This window comes from Bos mutus, chromosome 4, assembly GCF_027580195.1.
Source record: "Bos mutus isolate GX-2022 chromosome 4, NWIPB_WYAK_1.1, whole genome shotgun sequence".
NCBI classification, from domain to species: domain Eukaryota; kingdom Metazoa; phylum Chordata; class Mammalia; order Artiodactyla; family Bovidae; genus Bos; species Bos mutus.
In genome coordinates, this window is record NC_091620.1 from 107,967,187 (window position 1) to 107,987,955 (window position 20,769).

Below are 20,769 nucleotides of genomic sequence, written 5' to 3' on the forward strand. Positions count from 1 at the left end.
AATGAATTAAAGACCTAAGTGTAAGACCAGAAACTATAAAACTCTTAGAGGAAAACATAGGCAGAACACTCAATGACATAGATCAAAGCAAGATCCTCTATGACCCTCCTCCTGAAGTAATGAAAATAAAAACAAAAATAAACAAGCTGGACCCAGTTAAATTCAAAGGCTTTTGCACAGCAAAAGAAACTATAAACAAGGTGAAAAGGCAACCCTCAGAATGGGACAAAATGATAGCAAATGAAACAACTGATAAAGGAGTAATTTCTAAAATATACAAGCAGCTCATACAACTCAATACCAGAAAAACAAAAACCCAATCAAAAAGTGGGAAAAAGACCTAAACAGATATTTCTCCAAATGGCTAACAAACACATGAAAAGATGCTCAACATCGCTCATTATTAGAGAAATGCAAATCAAAACTACAATGAGGTATCACCTCACACCAGTCAGAATGGCCATCATCAAAAAGTCTATAAATAATAAATGCTGGAGAGGGTGTGAAGAAAAAAGAACCCTCTCACACTGCTGGTGGGAATGTAAATTGATATAGCCACTATGGAAAAGAGTATGGAGATTCCTTAAAAAACTAGGAATAAAACCACCATATGACCCAGCAATCCCACTACTAAGCATTTACGCTGAGAAAACCAAAATTGAAAAAGACACATGTACCCCAATGTTCATTGCAGCACTATTTACAATAGATAGAACGTGGAAGCAACCTAGATGTCCACTGACAGATGAATGAATAAAGAAGCTGTGGTACATATACACAATGGAATATGACTCAGCCATAAAAAGGAACGCGTTTGAGTCAGTTCTAATGAGGTGGGTGAACCTAGAGCCTATTATACAGTGAAGTAAGTCAGAAAGAGAACGATAAATACCGTATACTAACACATATATATGGGATCTAGAAAGATGGCACTGATGAAATTATCTGCAGGGCAGCAATGGAGACAAAGACATGGAACAGACCTGTGGACACAGCGGGCAGGGGTGGGGAGGGTGAGATGTATGCAGAGAGTAACATGGACACTTACATTATCATATGCAAAATAGACAGCCAATGGGAATTTGCTGTATGACTTAGGGAACTCAAACAGGGGCTCTGTATCAACCTAGAGGGGTGGGATGGAGTGGGAGATGGGAGAGAGGTTTAAGGGGGAGGAGACATATGTATACCTATGGCTGATTCATGTTGATGTTTGGCAGAAACCAACAAAATTCTGTAAATCAATTATCCCTCAATTAAAAACTAAAAAAAAATTTTTTTCAGTTAAGTAAAGTTGCTCAAGGTCACACAGCTACAGGATGGACCAGGATTCAAACCCATCCTCAAGAAAGAAGTGTTATGAAGCATAAGACCAGGACTCAACAAATGTAACGAACTGTCAAATCTTACTATCCACTTAATTAAATATTCTATAATTCACAGAACTTTAAAACTTTATCTTCATGACAATAACAACATAATTTGACAGAGGAAAATAATCACATAGAATTTGTGTATTATTCACCAGAGACCTACAATGTGTAATTCACTCAGATGTCTCTCAAATTCTAAACTATCAAATAAGAATTTAATGTGGAATTTGTAGTCTTTTTTCCATGAACAAAAATATTCACAAATGAATCTTTCACTAAATGCTTTGCCTCCACATTCTCCAAAGTTCTCAAAATGACACTGATTTAAAATTCTAATCTAAATTACCCTCTCTAATATAAAAACAATAAAGAATGATCAATTATAGTAAAATATTAGAGCTGAAACAAAGGTATCTAAAACCAAACCATAATCAATAAGTATATAAAAGTAGATTTCTGCCATTTCTGATTTGAAAGAAGCTGACACGTTATTAGGATATCCCTATAATTTATGACAGAAAACAGCCAAAGTTTTTATTCAAGATTTAACATTCTGGCAAAAAATAAAAGATCATTATTTTGCCATGACAATGACTTTTTTAAAGTATCATTTCACAGACACTGATGACTTTCATAACAGAACTGTGAAACAGGATGAACAAAAATAATTATTATTCTCAATTTCACATAAGGAAATTTATGCTACTAGATTTAGGGACTTGCCCAAAGTCATAAAGCTATCAATATCAATTCTGCCTTCAAATTACTGCTTCCCCCCGCCCCCCGACTCTTTCTAGTCATCTCTATTGCAGAGACCTCACTTTCACCCAGGCCACCCTCAGACAACCAGACAGCTTGGGGGAAAAGGGAACCCGGCAGTATAGCTAAGGCGATCACTGGAAAACTGGCAAAAGCGGGGAGGGGGAGACAAAGACAGCCTCCGGCTCCCTCATTGGTCTTATCTAAAGGAATGTTCTTGGGTCACCGGGTCCCACCTGAACAAGGCTCCGAACCCCGCGGGTCAGGTGAATTTTCCAGGGTGTGCCTGGAATTTATAGTGCCCCTGACACTTGCCACCACCTATAACTTGGGTATCTGCTTGCCTGCGGCCCAGGGACAGAATATCTCGGCTCGTCTCCCAGCAGAGATGAAGGAGACCTTTGCTTCAGCCTCTGCAACTTACCTGCCGGGTCATAAGAGATTTGATTTTTTGCATGTCGAATTCGTGAGGCGGTATCCTGCAGCAAAGAACTAACAAATCACTCACAACCACCAAACTGCTGGCCCCGACACAGGGAAGCCATAGTGAGTAGTCACGTGGAACTGCTGACCTGGGTTTCCCTTCCTTTCCCCTAGCATGCTGGGAATTGTAGTCCCCCGGCTGCCATCGCCCCTGCAATGGAGGCGAGAGAACGGTCCAGGTACTACATTTCCCAGCAAGCAAAACAGCTGACGCTTCAGATAAATGCACAAAACTTGTTGCTCTGAGAGACCAAGGCAGTCGCCGGTCTTTAAAGAGGTACTAGGTATCGGTAACTCTGCTTCGGGGAGGCGGCAAAAACTTAATTCTTAGGTGACCAGGAACAAATACTGAGGAGACAGTATATAAACCTGACTGACATGAGGACCCCTAGGGATGTGGTGGAGGAAACCCCACCTGGTGTCCGGGGCGAAGTGAAAGGACGACAGACTGACGCGAAGGGGCTGGACGCTCCAAGAGAACTTGGCATTCCCCAGGTGGCGCTGGGCTTGGCCTGAGGAAAAGTGTGGTCCAGGTTGTCCAGTGCTGGCTGTCCAGGTTAGAGCTCTTCTTCCTCAGTCTTGGTATTCATAGCAGAAAACTAACACCAAAGGGTTTAATTCCCCACTTATCATTTTACCACCTGTGTAATCTAAGGAAAATCAAGGTAGAAAATATTAATATAACAATAGTAATAAGTAGGCATGTCACTTTAATGTCCTCTTTTCAACTTAGAGCAGTTTAGTTACATTGAGGAAAGCAATAGGGGAGTCTTTGGGGGCTCAATTTAAGAAAGAACTTTCCAATTATAAGAATAAAAGGAAAAGTGACCCAGAGCTAACAATTAATGATAGCACACGTGTATTGAGAGCTTGTTACCTGTCAGAAACTTACTGTCAGAAACCTTGCTAATAGCTTTACACGTGGTATCTCACTTATCCACACAAGTAAGTGAATGCAATTTATAAATTGTAAGGCACTTCATAATTATGAAGGATTACAGGCGTAATTCTACACAGTTTTCTACTCCAACAGAAACACCCTGTGCATAGTTTTATCACTGTGCCTGACAGTTCCTTTTGAAATATATGCTCACCTATATGCTTTTCTGACTCTACTACATCTAATCCCGTGAAGAAATTCCAGTGCCTTTTGGGCAACCTTAGTGTAGTTTAGTATAGCGGATTACCTGTTATAATCTTAATTGCCAGACAGTTCTTATTGATTGGAAGTCTCTGAAAGAGAAACTGCTTGCCATATTAGCATATGAAATGAAACCCAATTCACTCACTAAACATTTGTTGATTTCTGGGCACTAGTCAACCCGATTCTGAGCACTTCAGATTGATAAAATACAATCGTGATCCTTAAGGAGTTTACAATTTAGTTAAACAGTATGTATTGGAGGGGATCTAAGTCCAGTAGTTCTCAAACTTGGTTCAGATTCACCTAAGGAGGGTACGGTTGTTGTTACCATTTTTGTGGGAGTTCTTTGAGACCTTCAGTGATTTTTATAGGCAGCCAGCTGAAGAATTTAAAATACACTGTTTAGAATGAACCCAGATCCAGACCCAGAATTTTTTCCCTCATACACAAGGTTGCAGGTGACAAAGAGAAGCTTTTTTTTTTTTTCATTCATTTGGTTTTTTCCTGTCAGCCAAATTGGGGAAAAGAGTGGTTTCTGTATCTGCTTGATCTGAAAAGGCAAGAAAGCATTAAAATTCTATTTAACTCTTAATACTCTACATTTTAGTATGTTTCTTTTTAACTAAAAGGAAATGGACAACCCAGGCCTATAAAAGTTCAAAGACTGTAGCTATAATAGTAGAAGCATGGAAAGTAAATCAGTGCTATTGTCTAAATAAAATATATGCCCTAATTCAGCATACCCTAACACTATAGAAAATAGTTGAACTAAACATGATGGGTTTTTTGACTCCCTAAGCTAAAAAATAAAAACAAAAACCTAGAGCCCTAAAGCGCACTTTTTTAAAAAGGTGAAGCATGTTATTTCATTTCCATTTTTCAAAACTACATATATAAAACTTATTAGAGGACTTCCCTGGTGGTCCGGTGGCTGACTCCACATTCCCAATGCAGGGGACCCAGATTCAATCCCTGGTCAGGGAACAAGATCCCTCAGGCTGCAACTAAGAATTTGCATGCCGCGACTAAAGATCCAAAAGTAAATAAATGCATTAGTGCTCACACAGTTGTCCGAGGGTCATTAGTGGTAGGCCAGAACAAACTAGTGGAAAGTGTGGATGGCCTCCCAGCAAATCTTGACAAAAGTTTTTAGGATAGTAGTCCCTTTGTGAAGGAATGCCAGGCCTGTTTTTGTAGATTGGAATATCCAGGCTAAGAAGTAAGTAGATCTGATTCAGGGCAGTCGCATTAGCTGTAAAGTAGGATAGGGCTTCCCTGGTGGCTCAGACAGTAAAGAATCTGCCTGCAGTGCGGGAGACCTGGGATCGCTGGGTTGGGAAGATCCTCTAGGGAAGGGAATGGCAACCCACTCCAGTATTCTTGCCTGGAGAATCTCCATGGACAGAGGAACCTGGCGGGCTACAGTCCACAGGTTTGCAAAGAGTCGGACATGACTGAGCGACACACACACACACACACACCCCATAAGGGCTTATTTCTGATGGCCCAAATAGAAGGAGCCTCTGAAGCTTAAAAGCGGCGATCCTGGTTTGATTAGGACCAGGATAAATTTCTAGTCATCCTGTAAATATCAAAGCAGCAGAAAGATGTGGCCTCCCCAACAAAATGTAAAGACATTTCCTGAGCAAGCAGTAGTAGAAAAACAGGACACTTGCTGAAGGTAAAGCAGTGACCTGGAGAGGGGCCCTGGAAGGAAGACATTGCTGATAATCATTTAATGGCCATATGAATTGATCAGGGTTACTATAGACCTAACTCTGTAGGAGTTAGCACAGGCATGGGTGGTTGTGATGGCCTTCTCTAGCAGCCACCTCTTCCCTGTAAACTCTGATCTTTCCTGAGATCTATCGAATTAGAACAGGGTTTTCTTTCCTCAGTTCTTCTTGCGTGCATGCATGCTCAGTCATGTCTCACTCTTACAATCCCATGGACTGTAGCCCGCCAAGCTCCTCTGTCCATGAGATTCTCCAGGCAAAAATACCAGAGTGGGATGCAATTCCCTTCTCTAGGCGATATTCCCCGACCCCGGGATCAAACCTCTGTCTCTTACTTCTTTTGCATTGGCAGGCAGATTCTTTACCATTGAGCCATCTGGCAAGCCACTGTTCTCTGTTCGCCTTGGCATTGGCATGTCACCACCTCTCCTTCCCAATTCTTCCTATCATTCCAAAGCATTCCTATGCTACTAGTGAATAATGAGTGTGGATGTTTGAAATCCATAGGCTCCTGAACAGAGCTCCTCTGTGGGTTACAGGTGAGATGTGAGATGTAGATGATGGGAAGTTTCTTATAACGATAAAACACTTTAAACTATCTGTGATAGCACTTAAAAACTGAAAACAATTGAAGTTATATTTAACGTTATCTTGTTTGGCTTCCTGTGTAAACATTCTGAATTCTGAAGTTACTCTAGCAGGTTAAGATTTTTATTCGTACTACCTGCCACTAGAGGGCGCACTGTCATGATTTTTGTCTCAGCACTTTCCCAAGATGAGCCTGTCATTGTCATTTTTAAATATGTGCTTGCATGCCAAGTCACTTCAGTCGTGTCCTACTCTCTGTGACCCTCTGGACTGTAACCCGCCAGGCTCCTTTGTCCTTGGGATTCTTCAGGCAAGAATACTGGAGTGGGTTGCCATGCCCTCCTTCGTGGGACCTTCCCAGCCCAGGGACAGAACCCATGTCTCTTAAGTCTCCTGCACTGGCAGGCAGGTTCTTTACCACTTGTGCCACCTGAGAAGCCCTTTAATATGTGTCTTGACATGAAAAGATCATCTAAGTCATATTGACATTTTGTTTATGTATGTAACATCTATTATCACTGTATCATAAAATAAAGGATATTTTAATATAACAAAAGAAACCAAAAAAAAATGCAGAATAAAAATCAGTCCTTTAAATTGAGTGAATTTAACATTAGGAAAAACTCACTGCATCATCTTTATTTCTCTCACTTTGCTTAGGACCCAAAAAAGTTCATCATGAACCAGCACTGGGTTTGAAAAGCACTAGAAAGAGCTTATTTAATAAAACACAATTTGAGATGGATATTGATTTAAAAGATGTGACTGCTACTGCTGCTGCTAAGTCGCTTCAGTCGTGTTCAACTCTGTGCGACCCCATAGACGGCAGCCCACTGGGCTCCCCCGTCCCTGGGATTCTCCAGGCAAGAACACTGGAGTGGGTTGCCATTTCCTTCTCCAATGCATGAAAGTGAAAAGTGAAATCACTCAGTCATGTCCGACTCTTAGTAACCCCATGGACTACAGCCTACCAGGGTCCTCCATCCATGGGATTTTCCAGGCAAGAGTACTGGAGTGGGGTGCCATTGCCTTCTCTGTAAAAGATGTGAAGGGGAGTCTATCTGCTATCTGTAGAATTTCAATATTACTTTCCATATTGTGTTCTGTAAAATCCAATATTAATATTTGTAGGCATTTCTCAAGCACCAAGTGGGAATCAGAAGACACGGACTAAGGAACTTTTGGGTTTATTTCTGGGGGAACAACTTAAGAAAAATACTAGTTAATCACTATGCTAGATCCATAAGTGAATAAGACCAGTCTTTGTGTTCTAGGACCCAGAGGGAAAATAAACATGCAAGAAAATCAGTTGAGGTTAGTGAGATAAGTGCTGCAATCTCTAGATGGCACAAACAAGATTTAGAAATAGCACAGAGAAAGTTGTGGTGTAACAATTACCTGGGGGTAATTTTTTTTCCTTCTGAAGCTTGGAGAGATCATTAAGTGACCTCTGAAGAGGCCTCAGGGTTTTCCAGCTGTCACTTTGCTAGTAAGAGCAGGTCTGAACTGGGTTTCCCTGGTGGCTCAGACTGTGAAAAATCCGACTGCATGCAGGAAGACTCTAGAGTTTGGTATCCTGGGTCAAGAAGATCCCCTGTAAGAGGAAACGGCAAACCACTCCAGTATTCTGGCCTGGAGAATCCCATGGACAGAGGAGCCTGGCAGGCTACAGACCATGGTGTTGCAGAGTTAGACACGACTGCGCGACTAAGCATGAACACACACACAGGTCTGTTAGCCCTAATCCAAAAAATGTTTCCAAACTTAAATTCCAAAATATCTATCACTTGTGTTTTTTTTTTTTTTTACCTTTAATTACAATTGAGGAATATTCTTTTTTTGCCTATTTTATCATCAAACTTCTTCAGTGGGCCTTTACTTTTCAAAAATGATTTATGCAAGGAATTTTGCATGATTTGAGGCAGATTTTTGTTTTATATAGTAGAGGCTTGGACTGGAAACTTCTTGCAGTAGATGACTTGAAATGAAATATGGGTTGTTATAGCTAGGTAAATTAAGCAGAAGTGCACTGCCTGGCAGTGAACGGCCAGGCAGAAAATCCGTAGCGCAGACACCACTGTAGAGGCAAGATGGTCTCTGAGCTGTTGGTTCACTTACTCTGTGCTTCAGCTGTGAAAATGTGGCCTCAGATATTATCTGTTATAATTATGTGCAGTCCATGATTCAGTGTTACTCGGAAACACACCTGTGGTTTGCTTTTAAAAATAACATGAATCCATAGACTCAATAAACCCATGGTGGACATTTCTAACAGGAAATATACACAGAAAAATACATATGTAAAGATGTATTACTTCTTGGTGTTTTATACCTATTACTTCATGGTGATTTATAACTATTTTAGCAGATATATGAAATACTGTGATTTTCATAGAAAAAATTTAATTTCAAAATAGCAGCATCGTTTTCCATGATAGGGTACTAGCTTCTGTTTTTTCAGAAAATTTCACAATATGCTCTTGGTTATTAAAACATACTGCTTTTTATTAGAGTCACCCAAAAGGATGTTTTCCTTCATGTGATGATTAACAACTAAGAATAATTCATGAAACATGCTGATGATTACTGAAAATCGCTAAGAAATGGCTCTGAAAGTCACAAGCCTGTCTTCTTGCAGAGCCCATAACAGGTGTTCCCAGTACCTGTGTCCTTTGTATACACATTCATTCTGTATTCAAATCGCAGAAGCAAGAGGCAGGCTAGGGTCTGTTACCTGACTGCTAATTTCCCTGGCAAATAAACCAGCAGCTGCTGGTCCATGAACCACGTTACCACCAGGAACAGGGCACTGCGTGCATGGAACAGGATGCATTCATGGAACCCTTCAGCAGCAGGGTTGGGGTCCTTCGGTGCAAAATATACCTTCTTCTCTTAGGTAAGGCACTGCATAAAGTGCGTTTTAACTACTTTTTTTAAAAATTGTGAGCATAAGGTAAATATTTGCTCTTGGTTGTAGATTCACTCAGATAATTGAAGGACAGCACAGAACCTTTTAACAATAACACAGTTTGTTCCAGCAAAGAAACAGGATCATTTAGGGGAAAGGAAGTTCAATCAATCGATGGTTATTGTTTTCTGAAGACAACAATTATTGTCAATAGCACTCATTAAGAATATTAAGACATTCTAAAAACTTAATGTGTTTCTTCTTTTTATAGAGTTTATATATAGGTCCAACACTCTTTAATGCATTCTACTTTGGCAAATATTCTTATAGGTCATGAATTTGTTACCACTTACTGTGAAACTTAGAGCAATTTATGAACATAGTTTGTGGCTGTTTTAATTAAAGATATTGTGGCAAACTGTTAGCTCTACCTGTTTTTTACCTAATTTATGAAATGTGGGAAAAAAGTTAGATTCCAAGCTGATAAAAAAAATGTACTCAATAGGGAGAAATGTGTTTAAAAGTATTATTTCTCCAAAATAGCTTTAGTCTTTCTCTTTGTCCAATAGTTAATTCAATTAATTTTTCCCCTCTACTTTGTTTCTCCCTCATTCTCCTCTTTATCATTAGAATTTAGAGGAGTCCACTGTTTCTATGTCAGAATTTCCCCAGACATTCTTCTTCCGTTCTTTCTATATCAGCTTTAAAAGTCAAGTTAAAAGAACAAGTCAGTTCCTTGTTTTGTTCATATCCAACAGATAGTAAATCAAAAAACCTTTTATTCCTTAAATTTTAAGAACAAATTAGCTAAATAACCACTTAAGTTTTTAACCTTCTTCGGTGTTTAGAGCTCGCAGTTACTGGTACTTTATGGCTTAGTTTTCATAGTACCTGTGATTATTTACATTTATACCTAATGTTGTTCATATTCCACATATTTGAAATGTACAGTTTGTTAATTTTTTAAATGAGTTTCCCATAATTGTGATTCTTTTTCCATTATGTTGTCAAATTCAAGCCTATACAGATGTTTAGGAATTTTTAGGAAAAGTAAGCAATTACCATAACTGACTTTTTATCTTTGTGCATTTTTCTGGGCTTCAAAAGTGTCCTTTGTGGCAGTCCATGCTTAATTTTTTACAACAGGATTGCTGTCATTTCCTAAGTAATTTTTTGCAACTGGCTTTACAAAGCACTGAGGGCCAATTCATTTGAAGGATTCTACCAAACTAAAATTAAACATAATTTTGAGAAATAGATAGCATGTCCATAAGTAGCTAAAGCAGTTATTATCCCTTAAGACTTTCACAAATTTACTCATCTCCATTGGTAGTGAGTTGTAAAGACCTTGGGTAATTTGGAAATTTTTTTGTATTTTGAAATACTGAGTATCAGTTTGTTTTTTCTTTTTAAAAAATTGTAGCTATTTGAAGCCCCAAATGTAGTTTGTAAAGTCTATTCAAAGTACATCATCATAATTTCTATTTTCTCTAAAGATAACAAGAGTTTATTTACAGTCAACAATAGCTGTGTTGTGCTTGCTAATATCAGACTTGGCAATGGGGAAGTAAATGCCAACTGTTTTGAGCTACAGTAGAGGTCACTTTGTGGAGTCTGATGTTTATGTTCAATACAGTGAACTGGTCTAGGGAGTCTTTTGTTGCTGGACTATAGATAATTTCACAATATGAGGTCATGTTCTTTAACACTGGACGTTCCTTTATCATGCCTTTGTTTTATAGTTTAAGGGAATCTCTGAAGGGGAGAGTTTTGCTATAATTTTGTATGTCAGATCATTAATGATATTATCAATGTTCTTCAAAGCAGTATAGTGCCTCAAATATAAAAAATCAAGAGTTTTCTTTTCTAGAACTCAAAAGTATTAACCTAGTAATAAAATTGAATGTTCATTTAAGTACAAATGTTTGGAATATCAAATTAAAATTTCATCAATTTTCATATCATTTATTTTCAAAAAGTTTATTTGTTCTTACAGAGGTTGACTTTCTAAAATTCATAGTTCAGTCATTTACGTTTCCTTATACGATGAGAAAAGAACCATTGAAAACTTCTGAGGATGAAGCTAAATTTTTTAAGTCAGTAAACTACTGTTTGGACAGCATAAGCTCATCACATCTACAGGGGGACGTTCAGCAATGGCTAAAGAGTACGTGCTCCTAAAGGGGAGCAGAAGCATACAATTATCTGTTTATTCTGCAACATTCATTACAAGAGAGGATTGCATCATATCAATAGGCTCCTGTATTTCCTGCAAATTAAAAAGATTTTAGTGGCTGATATGAAAAGTTTATAAAGAAAATTTCATCCCTCACTGATACTCATAACTTTCTACCTATAATTTATCTGATGAAAATGGTGTAGGCAATCTAAGCAAACAGCAATTGTAACAGCTACGTTCTCTCTCACTGTCATACATATACTTGAAAAAGCACTCATGATTTCATATCATGAAAAAAGTTAAATGACATGACTTCACATCATTTGGTATGATAAGCATTGAATATATTCAGAGATATTATTGATGGTAATGTATTATTTAAGATACTATTACATGATGTCTGTTATTTCCAAAATAGACCAAAGAACCAGTTCACTCCCTTAATGATTACTGTACATGCCATATAACATTTTCTACTAGTTCCATATTTTCCTAGGCTGTAATGTTTGTGTCATATTCAGTATTTTAATAAATAAAATTTACTTCTGTAACTTTAGTCATAGACTTTCCAGTCCGCTTAAGATTCAGCTTCCTGAGTCAAGATCCACCTACGTTTCTGTTCCAGTCATGCCATGGTAATAAAGTGTTTCCCAGTCATTTTCAGAACATTACAATCTCAGTTAATCTTTTTTCAACTCAAGCCACACAAAAAAGTAGATTAAAAAAGGTTCTTCCTCTTTTCAAAAAAAAAAAAAAAGTAAACAAGGGCTTCTGCAATGACTTCCCCAAATGCTAAGAGCAGATTGGCCAGAATTGCACTCAGGCCGTCTCTAGCTACAGCTCAGTCTACCAGCAGTTTCTAAGTTGAGGTGTGAAATGTATTAAATAGACCAATAAATCAGTGACCAAATTGCTCACTGTCAGAGGCAAGCTTTTTATCAGCAGCCATGCCGCTTTTTCCAGTGTGTTCACAAGGCAGTGATGTGGATTCCCATCATCCCCCATGATTCCTTGGCAAAAAAACACAGAACTGCCACTTTATTAAAAGATACCTTTGGTGACTCAGTGGTAAAGAACCCACCTGCCAATGCAAGAGTTGCGGGTTCAATCCCTGGGGCAGGAATGTCCCCTGGAGGAGGAAATGGCAAATCACTCTAGTATTCTTACCTGGGAAACCCCATGGACAGAGGAGTGTGGCAGGAACAGTGCGTGGAGTCACGAAGAGTCTGACATGACTTAGTGACTAAACAAAGGGATTGACAACTTATTAAGTAGACTTAAATCTGAGATTCAATACTTCAGAATTCTTTGGGCCCTCTCTTACTTAAATATGGGCCCTTCCCCTTCAAATGTAGGGTAGCTGCTACCATGAGAAAGGCACCTTAGGATGCTGAGAACATAAACATAGAGCAGAGAGAGGCCTTGGACCTCATCTAATATAACCCTCTTCACACAAAAGAAAACTGAGTCACAGGGAATTAAAATGACTTATCTAAGGTAAGTCATCTAACTAACCACCATTTTATCCCAAGTATGTTTTCAACACCTCAAATTTCCGTGGACTTTTAAATTTATTAAAGTAGCAAATTCAAAAATCTCTCTGAAAGCTTAGAGAATAGGTTTCTAAAAGCTCTTATTTCTAGGCAGTTTACAAGTGATTAATTTAAGACTGTGTGGACAGGGGAGTCCAAGATCAAGAATGAACTGTGAAACCCACAGGAATATTTCTGTATTCACTGAAGTAAAAAAAAAAAAAACGAAAAGAAAAGAAACAGCAACACAATAAATACAGTGAAAATTACATTTTGCGTATCTTAAGTTAGTAATAATGGGTAAACTAGTTTTTATTTATTGCTTGCCAGGAACTTGTCAGGCACTTCCTATCGCCAATTACAATGAAAGTCATGAAAATCCATGCTGTTTGGTGCAGATATCCAGGTACTAAGAGGAATAATTTCCTGTGCAGGACCCCCACCCAGATGCCCAATGTCTTTCTATATCTCTGGCTTCAAGAGCTTCACTCCCTTCTCACCATCGCTGCTTCACAAATCTCAGACATCACTAGTGTTAAGTCCTAGGTTTACTCTCTCAACTTCATTTATTTCTCTTATGATTTCCTTTCCTGCAATCCAGTGTATCTCCTCTTTATAGCTCTCAGCAACCAGTTCCTTCTTTTTCTAATGATTCAAATTAAGAACAACTACAAATGCAACAGTCTTGTACTTGTCAGAAAAGAAAGTAGAAGTAAATGCTCATACCTTTGTAACTCCTTTGTAATGGACCAAATCATTGAAATGTGCAGATACAACCCATTGTCAGGAAAAAAAAAATTACAAGTCAATCACAAATATACACAGAAGTCAAGGAGACTGTTAAACACATATTTATTTTTCCCAGACAGTCACCTAGTCTTCAGTCCATATAGTCGGTTTCGACTGTGTATCTTCTCCCTGTAACCTCTTGCATTCTTCCTCTTTGTTCTTTTTCTCTTCAGTTCTTTGCTCTGACTTCCCTGCTGGCCGCAGGGTCTCACTCTTCACTAACAGCTATCCAAAAACTAAAACCATGGAAATCTTTGCTCTGACCTTCACCCTGGGAAGGAAAGAAGAAAATTTCCTGTTGGTGGATTTTTATTCCTCACGGGGGCAAACCAGCATCTTTCAGTTTCTCCAAAGAAAATTATTGTACAAACAGATCTTTCTACCATTCCCTTCCTAATATTGATGGCTTTTCATAGTAGGAATCAGATAAATCTTAAAGATCCCCTTACTAGTAGAGTAAAAAAGGGAGAAGCAATGAAAGAAGATAAAAACTTTGTAGAAGACGGAATTGAAATTGTGAGATGTCTCTCCATGCATGATAAGTCGCTTCAGTCGTGACTCTGCAGCCCTATGGACTGTAGCCCGCCAGGCCCTTCTGTCCATAGGACAAAATGTCTTCCAAAAATGTCTCCTTAGCTGCTTATTAATAAATGACAGCTCTATTCTTCCAGTTGATCAAACCATCAACCTTAGAATCATTCTTGACTCATCTTTGTTTATCCCACTCCCAACGTGCCATCAAATGTTGTTAGCACCCCCAGTCTTTTCTCACAGTATCTTTTACTACTGCCCTTATCTAGAGCACAACCATCTCTTGCCTACTTTATTGCAGGCACCTTCTAAGTGGGCTCCCTTCTCTTGCTCTTTCCCCTGTTTCAGTCTGTTCTCACAGCAGCTAGGGTACACCTTAAAAAAAAAAAATAAGAAGAAAACCCCTACCCCTCCTGCTCACAAAACTCTGGTTGTATTCCCGTCTCACTCACAGTAAAATTGCCTAAGTGTTTGCCATGACCCTAAGGCACTTCCTGTTCTGACCCAGCTGTCTTGCTGGTCTCCTGTCTCACCAGGCTCCTCGGGCTCCACTCTGCTCCATTAGTTCCCGTCTCTTGCTGCTGCTGCTGCTGCTGCTAAGTCGCTTCAGTCGTGTCTGACTCTGTGCGACCCCATAGACGGCAGCCCACCAGGCTCCCCCGTCCCTGGGATTCTCCAGGCAAGAACACTGGAGTGGGTTGCCATTTCCTTCTCCAATGCATGAAAGTCAAAAGTGAAAGTGAAGTCGCTCAGTCGTGTCCGACTCTTAGCGACCCCATGGACTGCAGCACACCAGGCTCCTCCGTCCATGGGATTTTCCAGGCAAGAGTACTGGAGTGGGGTGCCACTGCCTTCTCTTACTGTTGCTCAAACGCACAAACCAGATCCCCGCTTCTAAGCAGTAATAATCGATCACAACTGGTAATGGTTTGCTACCATTGTCCTTAGAATATTTGCATTTGGCAAGGCTTTGGCTAAAGGGAAAAACTTCCAGTTAAGGACTACCAAGTCACGTCAGAAGACTGTGAGGGAAGATTCTCAAGAGGAAGTAGCCCCTCAATCACATAGCTTGATTAGGATATGATATGACTCAGACATTAATACAGTCGCAATTTCAATTTTTTTAAAGGTTTCCATTGGACTTCAGAACTAATCATCTATCCCAGTTCTCCTTTTCCCATTATTCTTTAACAGTCAGAGATAATAACTTCTGCTTTTCCTTTCATCGTGCATTTAAAGAGGTCAAGCGATCCACACAGTCTTTGGGTGGAGTTTTTAAAATGCTCATTTCAGAGACAAATATTTACCTCTACAGGTAACCAGTACTAGAAGAGTCAGTACCTAGAAGCCTCTCTTCTTTGTAAAAGACTATCGCCCGATCAGGTTCTGTTTTTGTGCCTTTAGATTGTGAAATGTGGCTCAGGGTCTTTACAGCTTTCCTTTCCTTCACAGCAGGTGCTTGCTCGGGGCTGAAGGTGGCTGTGCCATCGCACACCGTCCATGGCATCAGGGGTCAGGCTCTCTATCTCCCCGTGCACTATGGATTCCACACTCCAGCATCAGACATCCAGGTCATATGGCTTTTTGAGAGACCCCATACGATGCCCAAGTACTTGCTGGGCTCCGTGAACAAGTCTGTGGTTCCCGACTTGGAATACCAGCACAAATTCACCATGATGCCACCCAACGCCTCCCTGCTCATCAACCCACTGCAGTTCACCGACGAAGGCAATTACATTGTGAAGGTCAACATCCAGGGAAACGGAACTCTGTCAGCTAGTCAGAAGATTCAAGTCACAGTTGATGGTAAGTCCACTGTGAGCGACATGGGCAGCTGAGTAGCATGGCAGCAAGCAATAGCTTAGGAGACTAGGCTACCAGGGCTTTAGGTCTGGTCTGCAACTTTGGGCACATTGACCCTCAAAGCCTCAGTGTCTCATGGCATGAATGGCACTATCCACCTCATGAGGCTTCCTGGGGATTAAATAAGAACATACGTAGAAAGGGTATGCACAGTGCCCAGCTAAAGGTAATCAAGCAGTAAGTAGGAGTTATTGTTTGTTTGCCTGGAAACTATCAAGTATAAAGTTGCTGATGTGATGAGATGGAGAAAATTTTATTTTTCATTAGCAGAATGCACCCTGGGAAGAACCCTATTTTTTGTCACATACATTTTTTTTTTTTTTAATTTTGGTACACTGGGAGAGGATGAGACTTGCTCAGTGACCACACTTGAGGAACAGTAGAAGGTGCTGGGAATGTCCCTGAAGGGAGAGTGGGCTTCAGCTAACTTTCAGACATTTATTTTCCTTAGTGATATATGTAAGTAGTGTACCTTAAAGATACTATACTATGCAACGCACAACTTTTGATTTTTTCCCCCAAACCTGTCTAACAATATTCCTCTGTTTTGGCAAATGCAAACTTCATTCCATCAGTTGCACTCTGCCATCACCCTTGACTCTCTTTCTCTCACATCCTTATCCAGTCCACAAATTAGCCCTCTCAGCTTTACCTTCAGAATATGGACAGAGGTGAGTCAGTCAATCCTCGCTGCACCCACTGCTGCCCTATTCAAGCCCGCCATCTGCTCTGGCCTGGACTCTCCAAACAGCCTGTGCCCACTCTCCCTGCTTCCACCCCTGCCTCCTGCAGCTCAGAATCCTCCTGTGGCTTCCTGTCTCACTCACAATCAAAGCCAAAGTGCCAACAGCGTCCCTCAAGGCCCGTGTGATTCCCTTACATACCCAGTCCCCCTCTGAAGCCTTCCTACCTCTCTTTCCCTCACCACTCTGGCCTCCTTGCCATTCCTGGAACAAGCCAAACCCTCTCACACCTCAGTGTCTGTGCGCTTGGCTGCTCACTGTACATAGATTACTCTTGTCTCGCATACTGCCCTGGTTCCCTCCCCTGTTTCTTTACGGTCTCAGCCAGAGTGTCACTTTACCTGTGAAGGCTTCCGTGACCACCTTATGTAAAGTATAACCTCATTCCCCCAAACTGAGAGAGAGAGTGAGAAAGAGAGTTACTGTTTACCTTGAGTTCCGCTTTATTCTTTTCATAACACTGGACATAGTACATATTTTTGTTTCTTTTATTGTCTCTCTTCCTGGTCTAGAATACAAGATCCATGGGAGTAGGCTTTATATTGTTTGCTCTTTTGTTTCCGCTGCCTAAACCCTGATGCTGGCCGTTCTTAGGCACTCAGTAAATATGTGCCCAGTAAATGAGTGGAAACTGGAGACATTGCAGGGGAACAAAGACACAGGATGTGGCAGCAGATGCCTAGAGAGGAACTCTGGGAGAGAAAAGGAGGACATTTTTTACAGTTTCATAAAATTCTCCTGGGTAGTATACTATCTCTTCCCCCCAAACTTTTAATAGAACATCCATTCCTTGTTAATGTATAGTACAATTGGATTTGTTGAGGAAAATGGAGCCAAAAGTTCTTTATAGAAAAAAATTTTTAGGCATAGTTGATTTACAATATTATATTAGTTTCAGGTGTACAATATAATAATTCAGAATTTTTATAGCTTATACTCCACTTATAGTTATTGTAAAATATTGACTATATTCGCTGTGCTGTATGATATATCCTTGTAGTTGACTTGTTTTATACATATTAGTTTGTACCTCTTACTTGTTTTTGTAGTCACTAAGTCATGTCCTACTCTTTTGCAACCTCATGGACTGTAGCCTGCCAGACTCCTCAGTCCCTGGGATTCTCCAGGCAAGAATACTGGACTGGGTTACCATTTCCTTCTCCAAGGGATCATCCCAACCCAGGGATTGAACCCGCATCGCCTGCATTGCAGGCAGGTTCTTTACCACTGAGCCACATCAGTGACTGATTTACAATGTTATATTAGTTTCATGGTATACAATATAATAATTCAAAATTTTTATAGATTATACTGTTTACAGTTACTATAAAATAGCGGCTATATTCCCTGTGCTGTGCAACATATCCTTGTAGCTTACTTATTTTACAGTGCTAGTTTATACCTCTTAGTAACCTACTCCTATCTTGCCCTTTCCACCTTCAACCAAAAGGTCTTAGTAGGGGTTTAGGACCTGTGTTGGAGAAGGAAATGGCAACCCACTCCAGTATTCTTGCCTGGAGAATCCCATGGACAGAAGACCCTGGCGGGCTACAGTCCATGGGATCACAAATATTTGGGCACGACTGAAGTGACTTAGCACACATGCACAGGACCTGTGTAAAAAAATCTTCTTGGGAAACTTCCACGTCTGCGTGACCCTGTTAAATCCAAGTGCATGATCACAGTACCAATATCTTTTCTAATGATTGGTTCTCCCCGTACAAGACTTTACACGTTACCTATTTGACTTTTTCCATATCACATATAACATTTCCATGCACCGGCATTTTTGAAACAAAAGCTGTTTCTACCTAATAAATATACCAAACAATCTTTCTTTTTAAATCATAATACTGTAAGCAAAAGCTACTCCAAACCATTTGCTCTTGCCAGGGAATATAAAGGGTTAAATTGAGTGGCCATCTTGATTTCCTCCATCTTGAGAAAGGCTGGAGCCTTCAGGGCTACCCAGCTTTCCTGCAGTTTACTTTTCAAACTCCTTTCCCTTTATCTTTCATTTTCTCCTGTCTTCTCTGGGTGGATGGAGTGAATCTGCATACACTCTAATGCACATTTGCCAGTGTAAAATGAAAGTGAACATGACTCAAAACAAATTTACCTGAGAAGATGCATCAACCCCAATTAAAAGTCTGATAGGAATTCAAAGCTAAACACTGGAACCAGTTGTCTGTTACTTACTGATCATCTTACTCTCTGTGTGTGACCTGTAATTTTGCATAGAAGGAAAGTTGATAATAGGCTTTGGTTTGTTAAAGAGACTAACACGGTAGTGACTGAAATAATGCTGCAATACAAATGCACAGCAATTAAAACATATAATTAGCTTACTTACATAGGAGGAAAAGTAAATGGTGAAAATATGATTCTTTAAAACTTTCACTTGATACTCCCAAAGTATAGTATGTCTAAGCTTTGTATTTTGCAGATAGTGGATAGGAATTTGTGTTCACTACATCTATCCCAACCAATCGCTCTTGGGATAGCAGGACAAATCAAGAGAGGGGAATAACCATGTGAACTTTGCCTGTGAGAGTAAACCTTTATGGTGTCGGGGGAGCACAATGAACAGGAAATAAGGGAGCTGATGTCCTTCACCACTAACTGCATTATCTATAAACTAAAGGTTTTCATTACAAAATTCTTGAAGATGAAGTTCTAGAATTGGTTATCTCTGCTATAAATGATATTTTTATATCATTATTTTCTATTTGTAATGACTTTTTTTATCCTCTTCTTTACTTCCTGAGCTGTCTACATTTAAAAAGTACAAAATTTTGGAATCATTTTCCTAGGATTTAAAACATGTGAAAGATCTCCTAGACTTTAATTATAACCCTGGGGTGACAAAGATCATTTCTTTCGTTCTGATGTTGCAGATCCTGTCACAAAACCAGTGGTGCAGATTCAGCCTTCCTCTGGGGCTGTGGAGTACGTGGGAAACATGACCCTGACATGCCTCGTGGAAGGGGGCAGCCGGCGGGTTTACCAGTGGCTGAAGAATGGCAGGCCTGTCCACACCAGCTCCACCAACTCCTTCTCTCTTCAAAACAGCAGGCTTCATATTGCTCCAGTGACCAAAGAAGACATTGGGAATTACAGTTGCCTGGTGAAGAACCCTGTCAGTAAGATGGAAAGCGACATCATTATGCCTACCATATACTGTAAGTTTTTTAAAATGTATATATATTTATATACCCCTGGAGAAGGAAATGGCAACCCACTCCAGTATTCTTGCCTGGAAAATTCTATGGACTGAGGAGTTGATGGGCCCCAGTCTTTGGGGTCACAAAAGTCAGACATGTCTGATCAACTGAGTTTTCTTCTGGAAAGTTTTCACCAGAGTAGTCACAGAGAACATCAATACCAGATGTCATTTGGTTTTGACCATTATTGTAATGCAGTGCTAGCTGCAGTTACACTTCCTAGGCACTGTCTTGTCATGAAGTATAGTTACTTGCACAACCCAGTTTATTGAAGATCCAGTTGAGATACTGGTCTTTTGACTATATTCTCTAACTCAGTGCATTCTGTGACCTTATTGCCAATGAAACATAGAAACCTCAATTTCAAGAACCCAGAACCATGCAGAAGGCACTGATTTATTCACCCACAAGGAGGGAGAGTTGTTCATCATAAAATGGGACAGGGATGTGCTCTGGAGCTGACCACTGGGAGAAAGAATGTTCCCAGGTTATATGTGGGTAATACGGCCCAGGGTCTGGCTAGTCTCTCTGCCCGTTTTCTCAGCCCCATTTTTAGAGGCAGGGTGCAGAGAGTATCACAGAGAAGACATAATTATTCTGCAGCAAGTTATTCAGCTTCCCAGCGAATCTGTAATGATTTCAGGTTTCACTTTTCTTTGGTTCTTTTTTCAGTTGCTGTAGTTGCTATTGTTATCATTGTGACTTTAATCTCATGTACAAAGTTAAGTTCACCAGACTTTTTAGTTCATGTCGTATGATCATCATCAACCCGTGCAAGATCTCTCTTGATCGTATTACTTTCCCGCATCCCCTCTACTCCGCAGCACCACCTCTAGTATGTCTAGCATTGTATCCTGCTTTCAGCCTCTCGCAAGGTTTCTCAGCCTTCACCCTAATGACGTTTTGACTGGACAACT

At 40.0% G+C, this 20,769-nt stretch overlaps 2 protein-coding genes across 5 annotated transcripts in view; one reads left to right on the top strand and one right to left on the bottom strand.

Moving 5' to 3' along the window:
• Positions 1 to 2,685, bottom strand: part of VPS50 (VPS50 subunit of EARP/GARPII complex) — a 131,780-nt gene extending 129,095 nt beyond the window's left edge. The window contains exon 1 of the mRNA XM_070369843.1: positions 2,557 to 2,685. Coding sequence (XP_070225944.1) covers positions 2,557 to 2,589 — 33 coding nt within the window. The 5' untranslated portion in view covers positions 2,590 to 2,685. The remainder of the gene's footprint in view (positions 1 to 2,556) is intronic.
• A 184-nt stretch (positions 2,686 to 2,869) lies between these two features.
• Positions 2,870 to 20,769, top strand: part of HEPACAM2 (HEPACAM family member 2) — a 61,299-nt gene continuing 43,399 nt past the window's right edge. For 2 of the 4 annotated variants that reach the window (XM_070369844.1, XM_070369845.1), the window contains exons 1-3: positions 8,895 to 8,979; positions 15,475 to 15,828; positions 19,526 to 19,810. In XM_070369844.1, the coding sequence (XP_070225945.1) occupies positions 8,901 to 8,979; positions 15,475 to 15,828; positions 19,526 to 19,810 (718 nt within the window). In that variant the 5' untranslated portion in view covers positions 8,895 to 8,900. Of the gene's footprint in view, positions 3,172 to 8,894; positions 8,980 to 15,434; positions 15,829 to 19,525; positions 19,811 to 20,769 lie in introns of those variants that run through there. The other 2 variants (XM_070369847.1, XM_005902806.3) reach the window with 2 other exon arrangements.